The sequence below is a fragment of the Gossypium raimondii genome, chromosome 7 (genome assembly GCF_025698545.1).
Source record: "Gossypium raimondii isolate GPD5lz chromosome 7, ASM2569854v1, whole genome shotgun sequence".
Taxonomy (NCBI): domain Eukaryota; kingdom Viridiplantae; phylum Streptophyta; class Magnoliopsida; order Malvales; family Malvaceae; genus Gossypium; species Gossypium raimondii.
Window position 1 is genome coordinate 47,103,390 of NC_068571.1, and position 17,775 is coordinate 47,121,164.

Consider the following 17,775-nt stretch of genomic DNA (forward strand, 5'->3'; position numbering starts at 1 on the left):
AAACATTTTATAACATTTTATTTGTTAAGAAATGGGACAATTTTGTCCATTTTAGGTCAACCTTATTAGCAATATAAATAATATTTTATAACATGTTTTAAAGAGTTTGTTTTAGCTTTTGTAATTAGGTTAATTTTTTGAATAGGCTTCTATTTTAGTTTTTCAATTTTTTTATGCAACTTTGTTTCTTCTCTAACTTGACCTTCTTGTAACCTTGAGTTTCCACTTTCAATTTCAATAGATTTTAGTGATTTTTCTTTAAAAGTTATAATTGAGTAATCGGAAATGTGGAATATTGTGTTTACGCTCCATTGCAACAATCAAAATCAAGGACTTCATAAAAAATATCTGAGCAATTTCTAAACTCTTTAATTTTTGTACTATTGATTATTTAAATGAACATGAGAATTATTGGGTATTGTTTGCTTAAGATGAGTATGGAATAATTTCTTTGGGTAGTTGGTTAATTGAACCATTGAATAATTATTTTGAGGATTAAGGACTAAATTGAATAATTTAGACTAACTTGAATATATGTAAAAACTTGGAATTAATGACTCTAGGTGAAAATATAGATAAGTACGACTGAAAAGAAATCTTATCAAGTAAAAGTTCAATTGACCCCTTTAGTCTAAGTTAGATCAAGAGATTAATTGGACTAAATTGTAAATTGGGTAAATTATTAATCGAGAGGTATTAATTAATCTGATTAGAAAATTATTCCATTCAATTCCCGGATCCTAGAATTAATTGTCAACACATATATTAATCAACTACCGCTTTTGTCTTTGATTATTTCTTTTATAAATTTTAAAATATTTGCAATTAAGTCCATTAGATATAATTTTAGCCTAAAACCTTCAATTCATGATTTGTCAGACTATAGGTTGTTAGGTAATAGCTATTACCTATTTGGACTTTCTATTTTGCATGTTTGTTGCTTATCAATATGTTCTCTTGGTTTAATCCTTGGAATACTCCATAAGGTGTTCCATTGTACATTTTATAAATATTACAATTCGACCTGATGCTGCATGTTTTAGTCTTTGGTTGTAATTTTCTCTGTTCGATACATGTACACAACTTGACTGTTTTTGAACAAGGTCCTAACCGTGAATAAAGTTGGCAGGAAAGACTAATATCACCACTTGGTTGTTTTTGAACAGTTGCATGAGCAAAAGCATTAACTTCCATCATCAAATTCTATTGCCTAACTTCAACATCTAATGAAATTGTGGTAACTCCTTGAATACCATAGGGTATTTGGTTTGCAATTCTGGTGGAAGTCCATTAAGCATGGCTGCGCAACAAACCAAATTATCACAAAAATGTCTTGCTCTTCATTAAAAATTCTTTCACAAACAAATCACCTTTACGCTGAGAACGCAAAGCAATCCTATATAACAAAACTTGGACATGATCTAACTACCGTATGTATTGCTCAACGTCTGCCAAATCTGATATGTAGAATCATGCGTAATCAACTTGTAGAGGATAATAAACATGAGGCAAGTGCACTGTCTTGCTACTCAAAAGTGCTCAAACTTGCCACTTGCCAGACCATTTGCATCTTTAATGTACTGAGGAGGTGGAACAATAGAGCCATCGATGAACTTCTATAATTTGTGTGTTTAAGAGCATTAACTTGTTGATGCCATAAAAGATAGTTGGAGTCGGTCAGATCAAATTTCAAAATTTTAAAAATCACCATATCATAAAATTAGCTGTCACAAGATGTGGGTAAGAACAACCACAACCTTTCTTTTCTTAATTCCTTTTAAAAGGATGATCTAAATAATTCAATTGGCTACTTGAACAACAACAATTAATTAATTAATTAATTAAAAATTAAATTATTAAATCGATTCAACTATTTATTTTTACCTCAATTTTGAATTTTATTACTTCAAACTATTTTTAATTTAATCAATTCAACCCCAATATATTCTTAACCCAACTTTATTTCAAAAACACTGAAATACATACATACACACGGCCCAACTAATCAACCCAATCCCCACGCGCACACAAACATAATCTGGTTCATACAGAACTCCCTTAAAAAGTGACTGAAATTTCAGATCATAACGATATGGAAGGAAAAATTAGCTCGAGAGTTTAACTGTAAGGGTATAAGTTATTTTTATAAGAATTGGTCTTGAAGATGATTTCTTCCCTGTCAACTAACAGGGATACAATCTCTATAAAATAATTCAGGATTGAATCCATTTAATTACCGGTAAAAGCTAGCACTGAGCTCAACACTTCAATCTTATTTTAAGCAACTTCGGCTAATGAAGTAAAGAATCTATCACTGAAGTTGTACGTTAAAACTTTGTTGTGAACCTCAGGTGGATTCAATATCCCTAATCAAAACCCGGTTACAGTTCATTTACCAGCTCAGGTTAGCTACACCTATTTCCCATTACCGTGTGAACCAAGAACCTGGTAGACAAGTTCCTCTGACAGTTCTTTCTTTGCCTGGTTAAGTAAGAATCATATTAGGATGAATCAGTGAACCTTGGATGAAAAAGTACAAAAAAGAGAGCAAATGCGAACCTGAAAGTGTCTCATATGCAGTATAGGCTGACATCCAACATCTGCAATAGATTTTCCTTGTGGGGTTTGCGACTTGAATCGTTCGGTTTCGTATGCTTTAAGGTTGTTTCTTTCATCAGGCAAATGGTGGCAAACGTTTAAGAGCGAGCTAAGAGAGTTCATCTGTCAGGTAAAGAGTTTAACCAAATAAGAGAAGCTTTAACTTCAAGTAAACATTAACCTATTTCCTTGTAATAACAAACCAAATCCGAAAATGCTAACCTTCATGTAAGGACAAGATGCACAGCCACCATGAATAGAGCATCCTTCACCGCTTGCAACTCCGGGTACAACAGGGAGTATAACATCATCACCAGCTTTAACTGATATAAGTGCAGGTGATGCACTTGTAGATGTTTTTGTCATAGAGTCTGACGAGACCGGAAACACAATTTCAACGTTGATTTTTGTGCTAGAAGTCGAGTTTGAAGAATCTAACAAACTGCGAACTGCAGCAACTATTGAAGTCACCATTCCCGATTCTGTACCCAAGACAAATTGGAGGTGGTCATCAACGTTTCTGTCTAGTGCTTCCTGAACCCTTTGTTTTATGAAATCCAAAATGTTTTGAGTCGAGCCTACGACACCCATTCCTCTTCTCTTGGCTTCCATTGCCAATGAGAACATTTCTCCGGGAACCTCAAAATGTGCTGTGAGAAATGCATCACAGTACATTTCGTTTATCCTCTCTACAACTTCATGCCCAAAAAGATGATGCACAATACATGCTCCATTCTGGTAGAAATATGTTAGGTTCGTTATAAAAAGCAAAGCAGTTGAAGATATACATAAAACATATGGAAGATATACAAGGACCACAGCGGAAGCATTATGTATATGTAAAAAGGGTTAAATCAACATTTAGGGCCTAAACTTGGCAACTTTTTCCACGTTGGGACCTGAACCTTTTTTTTTTCAAGTTAGGGCTTGAACTTGGCAATTGTTCCAACATCGGGGCCTGAACTAGGCAACAGTTCCCACATTGAGACTTGAACTTTTGTTGTCCAAGTTAGTCCTTGAATTTGGTAATTGTTCTCATATTAGGGCCTAAGCTTGACAATTGTTCTCACATTGGAGCCTGAACTTTAGGGTTTTCAAGGACTAACTTGAGAAAAAAAAAGTTCAAGCCCAATGTGGGAACAATTGCAAAATTCAGGGCCTAACTTGGATAAAAAAAAGTCCAAGTCTCAATGTGATAAAAATTACCAAGTTCAAAGCCTAACTTGGACCAAAAAAAAAGTTCAGGCCCCAAAGTAAGAAAAGTTGCCAAATTCAGGCCCCAAAATGTGATTTAACCTATTTAGAAATAACAGAAAAACAGGTTAAACCAAGGTAACAAACTAAGATATATTTTTCTTGACCTACTCGGACTTGTGGTAGAGTATCAAATACAAGTATGCTCCCACCACGGATATGTTCAATTTTTTCTAAGTTTTCCATGTAGTTGGAGGATCCTTGGAGTCATATTCTTATAATCATGTCCGAATATGAGTCTCGAGCAAAATGCACAAGGCTGAAGGATGTACACTCTCCCTTCGAGCGCATTCCACCAAAATGTTTCTCACAATCATAGTTCTTCCGTTTTGCATATATTATAATGAATCATATATGCATTGCTGTATATTTAGGGGAAGGAGTACTGTATGAAAGGCAGAGAGATAGATCTACCATGAAGTTTATGTTTGATAGCATTGGAAAAATAAAGATGGTTTTGTTCCATGAAGTTCATAAGATGATAAATTCATAATTCATTTTCTCAGTAATTCCTCGATTTACTCTTCACATAAGATATTTCAATAATCAAATGAATGCCATTCCTTAAATCAAAATGACCAAAAGAAGTCGGTCTTTTCAATGTGATAAATAAAATTAGTGACAATCCAAATGCAAAAACCAAGTTTCTATTTATGCATAAGACATCATCATTGAAGTTACCTCATAATAGTGCAGGCGAGGTAGCAATGATTTAATAGAGTCTCTGTTATGTTTTGGGTGAATTTCAGCAATTTCCTCATCGGACATCAAAGTCATCTGCTGGAACAATTCTTTAATATTGGCACCCATGTAGGAATCAGGTCCATACCATATATTTAAGTCTGGAACTTGAGCAAAAGCCTGATGAATCCAAGAGACGTGAATTAAGAACAGAAGCCTTAAAACAAAAACGAAAGCATTGAACAACAAAGGAGAGGAAAAAACAAACAACGTTTGAAACACAACCCACCTGGAGAATGGTTGGGACAACATTTGAAGAAGTACAAGTGATTGTAGGTACAAGCTCGTGAGAATAAGCTTTTGTTTCTAGCGACGTATTAATGTAAACAACATGCAAGGAAGGAAGCGAGTTAGAAGCTGACTCAAGATAGTTCATATAATCAGGAGTAGCGGCAGCATCAGCCAAAGAACAACCAATGCGTTCATTTGACATCCTGTAAACACCAACCTGCAATTCCATTTTATACAAACAAAACATATCCATTAACAGCATTAGTGTTTTGGAGCAAAGAACGAAAAATCATTCAGCTCAATGCTCGATAAAACACACCATTTGCCATAGAAAAACAACAGTACACAGTTCAGTGCATACGACAGCCTTAAATTACATATAATTTATGTCCAAAAGAATAGAATAACCCCAACTGCAGATTCTAAAAAGCTATAGAATAACTCTCATCCATAAGCTTATACAATATACATACATTATAAATCAAACGGCATATACTATGTGATACGGACCTTTGGAGAACCACACCCCAAAAGTTAGCTATTGACGTAGGAGAGCCTAGGTCCTTATAAACCCCACTAGAAAATCTCATACATTCCTATGTGGGATCCAAGTCCCATACCTTGCAATTGGCACATAACAATCCAACAGGCTCAGCAACCTCGGCACCCAAGCAAGCTGGCTTTGCGCTAGCTTAATCTAGCCTTGGGCAAACACTGCAATACCAACGTCATCACCCACCGCGCACGATTGCAACTAAGAGACATGATGGTTGACTCTGATACCAATTGATATGGACCTTTGGAGAACCACACCCCAAAGACTAGCTATTGGATTGGAGAGCCTAGTCCTTACCCACTAGAATACTTTCCTACATGGAATCGAAGCGTCATACCATACAATTGCACATAAAACTACGCAGTATACATCCTAGTGCTTTGTTCTATTTACTTGACTTGGATGTGAGTATCAAATACAAGTATATTCAATTTTTCTAAGTTCCTGGAGGACCCTTAAACCTATGTCCGAATATGAGCCAGGCACGGATACTCCATATAAAATGAAGAGTAAAGAAAGAAAATATACCTCTCCAAAGCCAGCTTGATCAAGAATTGCCCGAACATTTTCTGACATAAAATCAACACCCAAAACAGTGATGAATTTACATCCAGATTTTACCATCTTAACAGCTGAATCAGCCATCACCAATGAGTCAGATATATGAATGTGAGGCCATTCTTTCTGAGCTGCAGTTAAGATGCCTTGCACTTCAGGGTCCATATAAAAATGAGCAACCACACCAATTTGCTTCTCTTTAAGAACATGGACAAGTTCTTTCACCTTTAACTTGTCAGGGGATAAATACCTTGCCTGCAATTCAACTAGATTTGAAACTTAGGATCTTAAACCACCATGTAAACAAAATCATAAAAAGGGTACAAAAATCAGTAAGAAACTAACCTGAGCCTCGGCATAGGTTCCCTTTGGCTGAATACCTTCAGCAGTGATCACTAATGATGGAAATGGCTCAAATGGCGTCTTTCTTTCCTTTTGAGCAACCAAAGCCCTGGTTCGTTTCTGCATACTAATTAAAACATTATGCCAAGTGTTAACACGAGACCTTTCACCACCGGGGAGTCCGACGTTAAGCGCCGCTAAATCCTCTGTTTTCAACTGCAACACTTCTTCCGGCCCCGCCCCATCAAGAACCGAAACCAAGCAAGCACAGAACCCTTTGGTAATCTCGGAATCACTGTCGGCCCAGAATCTGATGTTCCCTTCGGAGTCCATCTGGGCGTCGAGCCAAACTCGGGCTGTACAGCCCATAACCCGGTTCGAATCAGTCCGGGATGAAGCCGGGAGAGGAGGGAGAAGAGAAGCGTAGTGAAGGAGACGCTTGACTCGATCGAGAGGCTCTAGAAGGGACTGAAATTCGGCGACGAGGGTCGAAAGCTTCCGCGGTGGGAGATAGGAGGTCTGGGTCGGTGACAGTGTAACAGCAGAGCATGAAAACGAAGTGGGGTTTGAAGGAAGAGAACCAGGAGGAGGAGATTGAATGCATTTAAGGGACTTGAAGAAAGAGTTTTGATGGTTTCTGGGTATTCCATGAAAGTTGAAAAGGAGTGGTTTGGGTCTTGAATTTTGGGTTCGAGAGATTGCAAACAACGATGAACAGCTCGAAGAAGAAGGTTTAATGGCCATGGAAGATGAGAAATCCATGGATGAGAGAGAGAGAGAGAGCAAAGAGAAGACCTTGAAATGCGTAAAGGTGAAAGAGAAAAAGTGTGTTAATGGCGATGGACGGGTATGCAAGGCAGAGAAAGAAGAGCCGTGTGTTAAAAGGTGAAGAGGAAACAGACACTGCCACCAATTAACCTATAAAAGCAAGTAGGCGCCAAATGGTTCAATAGTTTTTTTTATATATATATAAAAATAACCTTAAAATATTAATTTATTATAAAAATGATTTGTAGGAAAATTTATTTTTAAAAAATATCCTTTGAATTGAAATGTTATTATATAAAACGTTAAATAATTTTATGTCTAATTTTTAGATTATTTGTATGTTACGTCTATAGTCTTTTAAAATTAAATTTAAATAACATTTAAAAATACAATAATAACAAAATAAACTCTTCTTATTTTTAGTTTTAAATAACAATAAAATTAAAAACTACATAAAATTCTTATTTAAATTACCTAAATATATCCTTCAAAAATTTTCCTTAACTTTATCTAAATTTGAACAAAAAGGGTAATTGCTTCATCAGGTCCCTCAATATTTTATATAATCACATTTCAATTCGGTGCTGCATTTTAAAGGTAATGATTAAAACATGATTGAGGGGAAGTAAGTTGGTGCCGCCTAACATAATGGTGGCACCAGCAAGTACTATAACAAACAGGTCATTTTCTTAAATAATTTTTCTTTCAAATCATTTTCATAATTAATTAATATTTTAAGGTTACTTTTTATTAAAAATCCAATTGAATAAATTATTAAAAATCATAAAATTACATTAGATAAATTATTTTTAAGAATTTAATTTCTTTATTTTTAATTTTTAAAATTCGTATAATGATTAGCATGTTAACAAATTTTTATTAAACTTGTTGGTGTGACATTTTAAAATAAAAATATATATTCAATTGGTACTTATGTACTTAAAAATAACGTTGTAATTAACTTAAATTTAATAAATTAATTTTAACAATGTTTAACAATTTGACTGAATCTTGAAATTTGAAAATAGAGGGTAAATTCCTAAAAACAAAAGTATAATAACTAAATTTTAAATTTACGAAGAGTATAGGAACTTATGGCATATTTTAACCATTAAAATATGTATATGGAATTTTTTAATAAATAAATAATATAAAATATGAAATTAAAAATAATTTGTTATGACTAACTCATATCAGTTTGCAAACCCATCGATACAATCATTTATTCCAGACCGGTACCTCAACTGATTATTGATCTAACCAATTTAACAAACTGATCCAATCTGATTTTGAAATTAGTGCAATTAACCAATAAACCAACCCATCTAACTTTCGGCTTTTTTCGATAGAAATACCACAAACCCCTTGCACTATACCTTGGATTGTATTTTAGCCTCTCTATTGAAAAATAAGCAAATTAGTCCTTTTATGTTAAATGAGTAAGCAAAACAAATCCTCCGTTAAATATTGATGTTTATATATAAAGTTTAATAATAATAAATTTAGCCCTCAACCTTTACATGTTTATTCAATTTGACCATTGATGTTTTATTGGAAGTAAATTAGAAATTTTTGAAACTAATAAAATTAAAGGGTTGAAAAGGCCTTGTAACAAATTAAAAAAATCAATTAAGCCCTTTTAAATTTTAAAAATTATTAAAAATCATAAGAATGAAAACAATATTTATAACATTTTAAAATTATAATTTTTATTAAAAAATAACAACACCAACCCAATAAAAGAGTAGAGGTTAAATTTAAAAAAATCGTATAATCATTAGATTTTAATGGGTCGGTATTGTTATTTTTAATAAAATATTATAATTTGAAATTTTATATTTTTAATATATTTTAAAAATTTAAAATGTCTTAATTGGTTTTGTTTAATTTGTTAGTAAGGCATTTTAAATAGTTCATTTATCTTTAAAAATTAAATAAAATGGGATAAGGTATTATTTGTGATTTTTATTAGATTTTACTTGTAAACTCTTTAAAGAAAATACTATTATTTTATCATTATATATGTGGCTCATATTAAATAGTTCATTTATCTTTCAAAAGTAAATAAAAACACAAAAAAATTAAATAGAAAATCATAAAAAAATAAATAAAGAAGAAAATGAATTCAAAAGTAAAATTTTTAAAGAATTCAAAAGAATAGAAATTAAAATTCTATTTTTTTAATCAACGGCACTAGTAATTAATCTATTTTCAAAAAAGCAAATCACTAGTTACGAAACGAGTTCTATCAAAAAATTTATTTTCGATCCGATTAATCTAAATAATTAATTTGTTTAATTAATTAAATTATTAAAAACTAATAAAAATACATATATTAAAAAAACTCGATTTAATTAATTTTTTAATATAATTAAATAACTTATACAATCAATTTAACTTTTCTATTCGAACTCATCCGAATCGATTCGCTTTTTGCCCTTTGGGAGTTCTAAATTCCATTAAATTAAAGGGTAAACTATCAAAATAGTCACTTTTGTTTGGCTCAGGTTACATTTTAGTCACTTATGTGTGAAATGTTACGTTTTAGTCACTTATGTTATCACGTTGTAATATTTTAGTCACTGAGCAGTTAGTTTCTGTTAACGGTGTAACAGTTAAATCATCATTTCAAACAAAAATTCTAGGTTAATTTATACAACCGGTCCTCATATTTTTTCATTTGGAGCAATTTATTTTTTCTTTTATGTTTTTTTATCTTTCTTTCTTTTCCATTCTCTTATGCTTCTCCCTTTGTTTTCCTCCCTTCTCCATTTCTTTCAACGTAGTTTTTCTATGTTTTATTTTTTTAAACAATTTAATTTTTTCGAGTGGCAAGCTTGTGGACTAGTTACAAATGGAAAGCTTAGAAAAATTATGTTAAAAGAAATGAAGAAGGGAGGAAAATAGAGGGAGGAGCATAAGAGAATGAAAAAAAAAAGTTAGAAGAACATAAAAGAAAATTTTTAAATTGTCGAAAATGAAAAAATATAGGAACCAATTGTAGAATTTAACTTAAATTTTTTGTTTGAAATGATGATTTAACGTGCCACATCAACTTACCGTTACACCATTGTCGACAATTAACGACTCAGTGACTAAAATGTTACAACACGATAACGTAAGCGACTAAAACGTAACATTTCAAACATAAGTGACTAAAATGTAACTTGAGTCAAACAAAAGTGACTATTTTAGTAGTTTACCCTAAATTAAATTATTTTCTTTTCACTTTTGTATTTTTTTCCTTTTTCTGGAAAAGTACTTCATGTGTCCCCATTATTTTGGGATGCAAAGATTTCTTGACACTCTCATTGGTAGACGTGGACGGCTTATTCCTTCAAATTAGAATGTTTTAATTTTGGACAAAAATATTAAATGCGGAAATAAATATTGAAGAAATTTTTTCAACGACTATCTCTTTAAGCTTAAAGGCTTATTAGTAGGGGTGAGCAAAACTCGATTCGACTCGAAAAAATCGAAAAAATCGAAAAAAATTCGAATTTCGAGTTAAACGAATCGAGTTAATCGAGTTATCCGAATCAACTCGAATTTTTTTTCGAATTTCGAGTTCGAATTAAGTTGAGTTTTCGAATTCGAATAACTCGAATAATTCAAATAATTCGAATATCAAACTATAATATTTTACATTTTTACCCCAAACTCCCAAACCTTTTTACTTTTCCCTCAAAACTTTTACTCCTTCCCACTTTCCCCCCAAAACTTTTACTCCCCTCCCCTCCTAACCTCCCAATCTACCCAAAATCCATTTCCCACCAAAATTTTACTCTCCCATTTATTTTTTTCTCAAAATTTTACTCCCAAAAACCCTCAAAACCTTTTATTTTCCCCCAAAATTTTTACTCCCTCCCACTTTTCCTCTAAAACTTTTGTTCCCTTCTCATCCCAACTCCCATCTATCCCAAACCCTCACCCCTAAATTTTTTTTAATATTTTCCCTCCAAAATTTTACTCCCCCCTATTTACTTTCCCTCAAACCCCAAAACTTTTTATTTTTCCCCTAAACTTTTACTTCTCACCCTTTACTCTCAAATAAAAAATCAAAATTCTCCAAAAAAATCACTAAACATAAATAGTAATAATTTTATTTATATCTAATATTTATATTATTAAATTAAATTTCACATTTTATATTATTTACACTATTGAATTGTTTAGTCATATTGAATATTTATATTAAAATTGACTTATTAATTATGCCATAAAATATTCGTGTTAAAATTTTATATTGGTATCAATTTCACATTTTATTTTTAAAATAACTTTTATTAAAAATCATATTTTTACATTTAATATATTTTCTAATTCTAAAATACATAGTGACAAGAATCTGAAGATAATTAAAACAACTAAACAAGCAAAGAAGCTAACCAGTATATAAAAAATTAATAAATAAATTATGAAGTGATGAAAGTTAATAAAAAATTTGATTAAGGTGGACAAATTTTATTACGATGGGTGACAATGGTTACAAGGACCCAAAATTATTTTTTAAAATTTAACTCGAACAAATATATTCGATTCGATTCGATTCGAATTCCATCTCACTCGACTCGATTCGAGAAAACTTCAAATAAAGTTAGGATGATAAAATGAGATTCGAAAACTCGATTAACTCGAAAATTTTCGATTCGATTCGATCGAATGCTCACCCCTACTTATTAGATTTAGAAAGAAAAAAAGATTTATTTAAAATATATATTGGATTTGAACATTCAAGGGCTAAAATTTGCCCAATTTAGTCCCTTTTTTAAGTTCGTAATATTTTATATCATGTTATTTTTATATCTTATATAATTTATGATAGATAATAATATTATTATAATGTTAACATTAAAAAATATTAATATGACTATATATAAATTTTAATAAATAAATAATATGAAATATGAAAATAAAAATAATATAAAAATATTTTTAAAATTTTTCTAAAAAAAACAGGTCTAGATTACCTATATACATATATAAGCAGTTTAAATAAAATTTAAATTCATATTTAAATCAAATTAATTTTAAACAAATATAAAATATGTTAATATCATTCTTAAATTCATCGGTACCGTTTAGCTTTTAACTCAATTGAAATTTTCAAAGTAAACTGAAACCCCAATGGAGGAGAAAAGGTCCATTTTACCCGTTTCATTTAATTCTTTATTTTAATTTTAACCTCTTATCATTTTAAATAATTATTTTATTAACTTGTTTTTAATAATTTCAATGATTATTGTTTAACATAAATACAATTTTAATATATGTTAATGTTTTTTATAGATTTCATTAATAAATATAAATATAATTTTATTTATTATATTTAAATACATTTTTAATCTAATATCCTTAATAGTTATGTGTATTCTCATCTAAACGCTATCGTCGTGTTAGAATCCAAATGCATATTACATGATAATCTCACCGTTATAGTAACTAATATCATCGCTATAGTAACTATATTTTATAGTTTTAGATTAATTATATTTTATTTGAACTTTTCTCAAATTTTTTAAAATTTTTAGAATTAGTTTGAGCTTACGTGTTATTTTTCTTTCAATATTGTATATCTCAGATAAATAATAGAAGACCCGGAGCATGGAGTTAAAAGTGTTGAAGAGAAACCTTCAACTCCAGTGAAATAGAGCATACTCTTCAATTCATAAATTTTGGTAGGAACTCTAAAAACAATGATAACTCTGGAATTGTAATCCCATCACTAGATATTAATTAATTTTGAAACAATCATAAATTTTAAGTAAAAAATAAATAAAAAGAGAAATTCCTTGCATGTTTCAGCAAGAGGGACGGCATCAAGCTAAGGAAAAAGAGAAAGAGAGAAGAAAGAAGAAAGGGAAAAAAAAACTAGGTGTTTTCTAGCAAAAAGTTAAGCCAAAAATCGGATTTTCTTGTCATATTCACGAAGCTTTGGAGACATGGTGTTTGTCATCTTTTCTTTCGAAGAAGAAAGTGAAAGAAAAGGCTGGAAAGTTTTAAGGAAAAAAGAAAGTACCTTATTGATTTTTTATTTTCTTACCTTATAGTTTAATGTTTAATATTTATTTTTTATGACAAATGATTTCATGTAATTAATGAATTTATTATAAATAAAACTTAATGGTACGATAATGAAATATAGGAACATATAATAGTGAAAATATGAAATATAATATTTGTGTCATGTGAAATAATGAAATAGATTTAATGTATTTGTGCTGAACAAATATAAGGATATGTGAAATGGAAATGCTATGTATATGATAACCTGAATTTAAAGTACAATGTGCTATAATAGTGAATTTTATGAAAAGGATTATATTGTAAAGTGTTAGAAAGTGGTACGTGTGATTTGAAATTATTCAAAGTGATACAAGTGACAAGAAATGGTTGGGGGGATTGGATGAGAATTGGGCTGATGATATTGGGATTCAAAGGGAATTAGGAGAGGAGTATTGAGATATATGACGTGTTTATTGGACTTCTCATTTATTTTCTAGAGTTCCGTTATAGATCGGAAGTTCGTGTTTAGCTTGGAATCTTTACAGATTATCAAAATATTGTATATGTTTAATTAGTGATATTGATATATGTAAATCAAGTGCTTAAGTAATGATTTAAATGTAAGTGAAACGAATGAAAAATGGATTCGTTAGTAATTATTTAACTGAAATAATTTAAAGATGTTATATTATGTGTGAGAATTGAGAAAAGATGTTTACATTTAGATAAATGAATTTTCAATTGTGATTAATAGTTTGTATTAATGATATTTTTCATATACTTATTGTAGTATTAATGCTATTTAGAATAATTTATTATGTTTATTGTGTATTAAATTGATAAAGAAATGAACGGTAAATAAATGAATTCAATTTGTTACTTATTAAGTTCTACGAGATCAACGCGTTTGTTTCTAAATGCGTAGGTGAAAAATAAGTTCTGAGAAGAATCAAGGAAGTTATTTTAGTTCGGATCACATCAGTGCTTAAGTTTTAAGTTCAAACGCTTTGGTATATAAATTTTGGACTTTAGTTCGACATGTACTTAGTGTAACAGCCCAATTTTTAGTGGTGCCGGAAACAGTGGTTCAAGACTACTAAATTCGACGAGTGAGTTCAAAAAATTTTATTATTTAGTAATTTTGATTTAAATGTGATTTTAGAAAGATTTGTGAAATAGTGATTTGAGTTTAGAATGAATTATTAGGTTAATTAGTTTTGAAAACGGGGTATTGAGATCTCAATTTTATAAATCGAGCCATAAATATTTTTATAAATATTTACGGAGTGTCATTAAGTTAGTATTAAAGTTTTGTTAGAAAATTTTAACGTTTTGATAGTTAATTAAATAAGAAGGACTAAATTGAAAAAGATACAAAACTAGCTAATTAAAGAAATAGTGATTAAATAGCTTAAGTGGTGAATAAGGAAGAACCAAAAAGGCAATTAGACACTTATTAGAAGGCTGAAACGGCATGTGCAGATAAAAATCTTGAAATTGGATGAATTAGGGACAAAATGGTCATTTGAGAATTAAGGTAAAAATTAAAACAATAACTAAAATGAAAATCTAGACATTTCTTCATCAATATTCAACCAAAAACACCATAGAAGAGTCTCTCAAAAGTTGGTTTTTCATATTTTTACACCATGTGAGTTCAATTCTTGCTCTTTTCTTGAGATTTTATGTTTTTAAAACTTTTAAAACTAGGTCCAATTATCTATTTCATTAGTTTTTTTATTTTATGAGTAATTTTAAAATTATCATTGATGAGTGATGGATGTTTGTGATGAATTAATATGGATTTAGGGCTTTAATTACATTATATGATGATTTTATAAAGTGAATTGATAGAAATTGATTTTAAGACTAAATTGTGAAGAATTTAAGAATTAGGGTTTGCTATTAAATTTTATGTAAAAAGGCTATAAGATAGCTTAGAATGCTTAGATAAATTGTCAATTGAGAAAAGTTAGTTCATTTGGTAGACTAATTAGTAAGGGACTAAATTGTAAAAATTGTAAAAGTTAGGGTAATTGTGTAATTTCAAAATTTATAGGGTACTGATTTTAAAGTGAATTGAAACTGAAATATATGCTAATACATGAATAATTTTATATTTTAGATCAAGAGCCCATAGATCAACGAGAAAAAGGAAAATTAACAAAATAATTCTTGAACTACTACAAACTTACAATTTAACCTAGGTAAGTTCGTATGGTTAAACTTTAATGTGAAATGTTAAATTAATGATTGGTATTATGTAATTATTCATATCATTTGTTGAATATAAAATTATTGTTAAAGTTATAAAAATTGAATCGAATGTTTGAGGCGAAAGGAACGTAGGATTGAGTACATTCGTTCTGCGCAAAGGAGGAATTGACGGCAAATTACCCAAGTAAATCGGGGTTCAGCATTTGTTGCTAAATTCCGTGTTTGCTTTCAGTTTAGCTCTTATGAGCTTCAATTAACTTATATGAGTTTCAGTTTAACCCTTCTAGGTTTCAATTTAGCTCTTTTGAGCTTCAGTTTAACCCTTATGGGTTTCCGTTCAGCTCTTATGAGCTTCCGTTTAACCCTTACGGGTTTCTATTTAGCACTTATGTTCTTCTGTGCAACCTTTGAGCTTCTGTATATGATGTACTCATATCCGTAAGACGTTCTTCAATTTGACAAAGGCTGGTAAGTGACATATGGAGTATTATTGGAAAACTTAATGATATTATCGATTTTGAGATGAAATAAGAGAAATCATCAATTGAAGTTGTGATTGGAAGAAAATGCGTAATGAACGATTTAGTTAAATGCATCATTATAGTATGTTCGGTAAGATTTAAGTTTAAAGCCAACGAACTTACTAAGCTACATTTAGCTTACTTGTGTTTTTCAATGTTATTTGTAGATTTTCGAGTAGTCGGGAGGTCGGATCAACGCATCAAATCACACTATCCAACTTACCGGTAGATTTTCGTTCACACGGATAGAGACACGGGCGTGTGTCTCAACCGTGTGTGACACACGGCCTGGCACATGGGCATATGGTTTGGCCGTGTGTCCCCTGCACCTTGAAATTTCAAAACAGAATACCCAGGTTTTTACACATGGCCTAGTACACGGGCGTGTGGCTTGGCCGTGTGACCCCTGCACCCTTCACACGACCTACCACACGGCGTGTAGATGGCCGTGTGACCCAAGTCAGAGAGTTACACAGGTATGGACATGGGCTGGAACACAATCGTATGCCTCATATCGAATGCCCACACGGACTAAGACATGGGCGTGTCATCTGGCCGTGTGAGCCACACGGTCGGCCACACGGGCATGTGTCCTCTACTCCTAAGAAAATTTTTTGAGATTTTGAGAAAAATTTCCTGAGTATCCAGTTTAGTTCCGATTAACTTCTAAGGTGTATATTGGGCCTCGAGGGCCTATATAAGGGTCAATATGAGTGTTTTATTATTGGTTATTGATGTGTATGTTAAATATTGTGAAACGTTAGTATTTAATCCGTAAAGTTCAGTAATACTTTGCAACCATGTTCCGGCGTTACATTCATTGGTATCAGAGCTTTGGTTTAGTTGATTCTCGGAACGAATGTAGTGTGTAAATTGCCTAGAAATACATGCCATATAAATCTGTGATAGTGTGATGTGTATGGTCCGATCTAACCCTTGTTTTTCCTATAAATTGTAAATATGTCAGCTAGATCTAAACATGTTGAACATGATGAGGCCAATAGTAGAGTACAGACATCTGAACATGGGACAAGTAGTAACATCCCAATTCCTCCGACTCAAGAACAAGAATTTAAAAACATGTTCTTTGGATTCATGAATCAATTGTTTAATGAATTTATGCAAGAGAGAAATCAGGCTCAACAACCTCCTCCCCCTACTGTACCACCTGTAGAGTCTCCGATTGCACCTCCACCTCCATCGGTACCTGAATCAAGTAAACGTACTCCGATAGAAAAACTTAGAAAGTGTGGGGCCGAAGAATTCAGGGGTAGATCAGATGATGATCCTATCAAAGCTGAGTATTGGCTTTAGAACACAATAAGAGTTTTTGAAGAAATGGATTGTTCTCCCTAAGATATTTGAGATGTGCTGTGTCGCTACTAGAAAGAATAAGCTTATAATTGGTGGATGACTATAGTGGTCGTGGTGCCAAAAAAGAAAATCACTTGAGAATTTTTCCAAAGCGAATTTAAAAAGAAATATGTTGGTAGGAGATATTTGGATAAAAAGAAGAGGAAATTTCTTGAATTGCAATAAGATAATTGATCGGTAGCCGAGTACGAAAGGGAATTTGTATACCTCAGTAGATATGCCCGAGAAATTGTACCAATAAAAGAAGAAATGTGTATTCGGTTTGAGGAATGATTGAATGATGAAATCAGAATGATGATTAAAGGCACAGAAATATGAGAATTTGTTGTTCTATCAGATCGTGCTTAGAAAATGGAAGAATTATATAACAAAAAAATGCATAGAGACAAGAGGAATAAAGAATCTTACAAAAGAAGCTCCTCTAAGTCATTTCCAACAATTCCGGCTAAAAAGTCTAGAGATAATTTTAGTCGAGCCACTCCAATGCCAAAACGATCAAATAAGAATAAGGCGACTCAACAAGATTCCAGGGCAACTATTAGACTTGCGGCCAGTGTAAGCATGTACATAATGTTTTTAGGCCCAAATGCAAATATTGTGAAAAATATC

At 31.4% G+C, this 17,775-nt stretch overlaps 1 protein-coding gene across 1 annotated transcript; it reads right to left on the reverse strand.

Moving 5' to 3' along the window:
• Positions 1-2,117: 2,117 nt before the first annotated feature.
• Positions 2,118-7,204, reverse strand: LOC105786742 (quinolinate synthase, chloroplastic). Its single transcript, XM_012613231.2, has 7 exons — positions 6,284-7,204; positions 5,909-6,193; positions 4,823-5,041; positions 4,534-4,713; positions 2,821-3,333; positions 2,560-2,721; positions 2,118-2,481 (listed from the first exon to the last, which is right to left on the reverse strand). The coding sequence occupies exons 1-7, from the start codon at positions 7,040-7,042 to the stop codon at positions 2,416-2,418; spliced, it is 2,184 nt and encodes a 727-aa protein (XP_012468685.1). The 5' UTR covers positions 7,043-7,204; the 3' UTR covers positions 2,118-2,415.
• Positions 7,205-17,775: the final 10,571 nt, after the last annotated feature.

Coding starts and splice junctions, on each gene's coding strand:
- LOC105786742 (XM_012613231.2), bottom strand. CDS start 7,042: ATGGATTTCTCATCTTCCATGGCCATTAAACCTTCTTCTTCGAGCTGT. Junction 6,194..6,283: donor GAACCTATGCCGAGGCTCAG/GTTAGTTTCTTA, acceptor GTTGAATTGCAG/GCAAGGTATTTATCCCCTGA. Junction 3,334..4,533: donor CTCGCCTGCACTATTATGAG/GTAACTTCAATG, acceptor TATTTCTACCAG/AATGGAGCATGTATTGTGCA.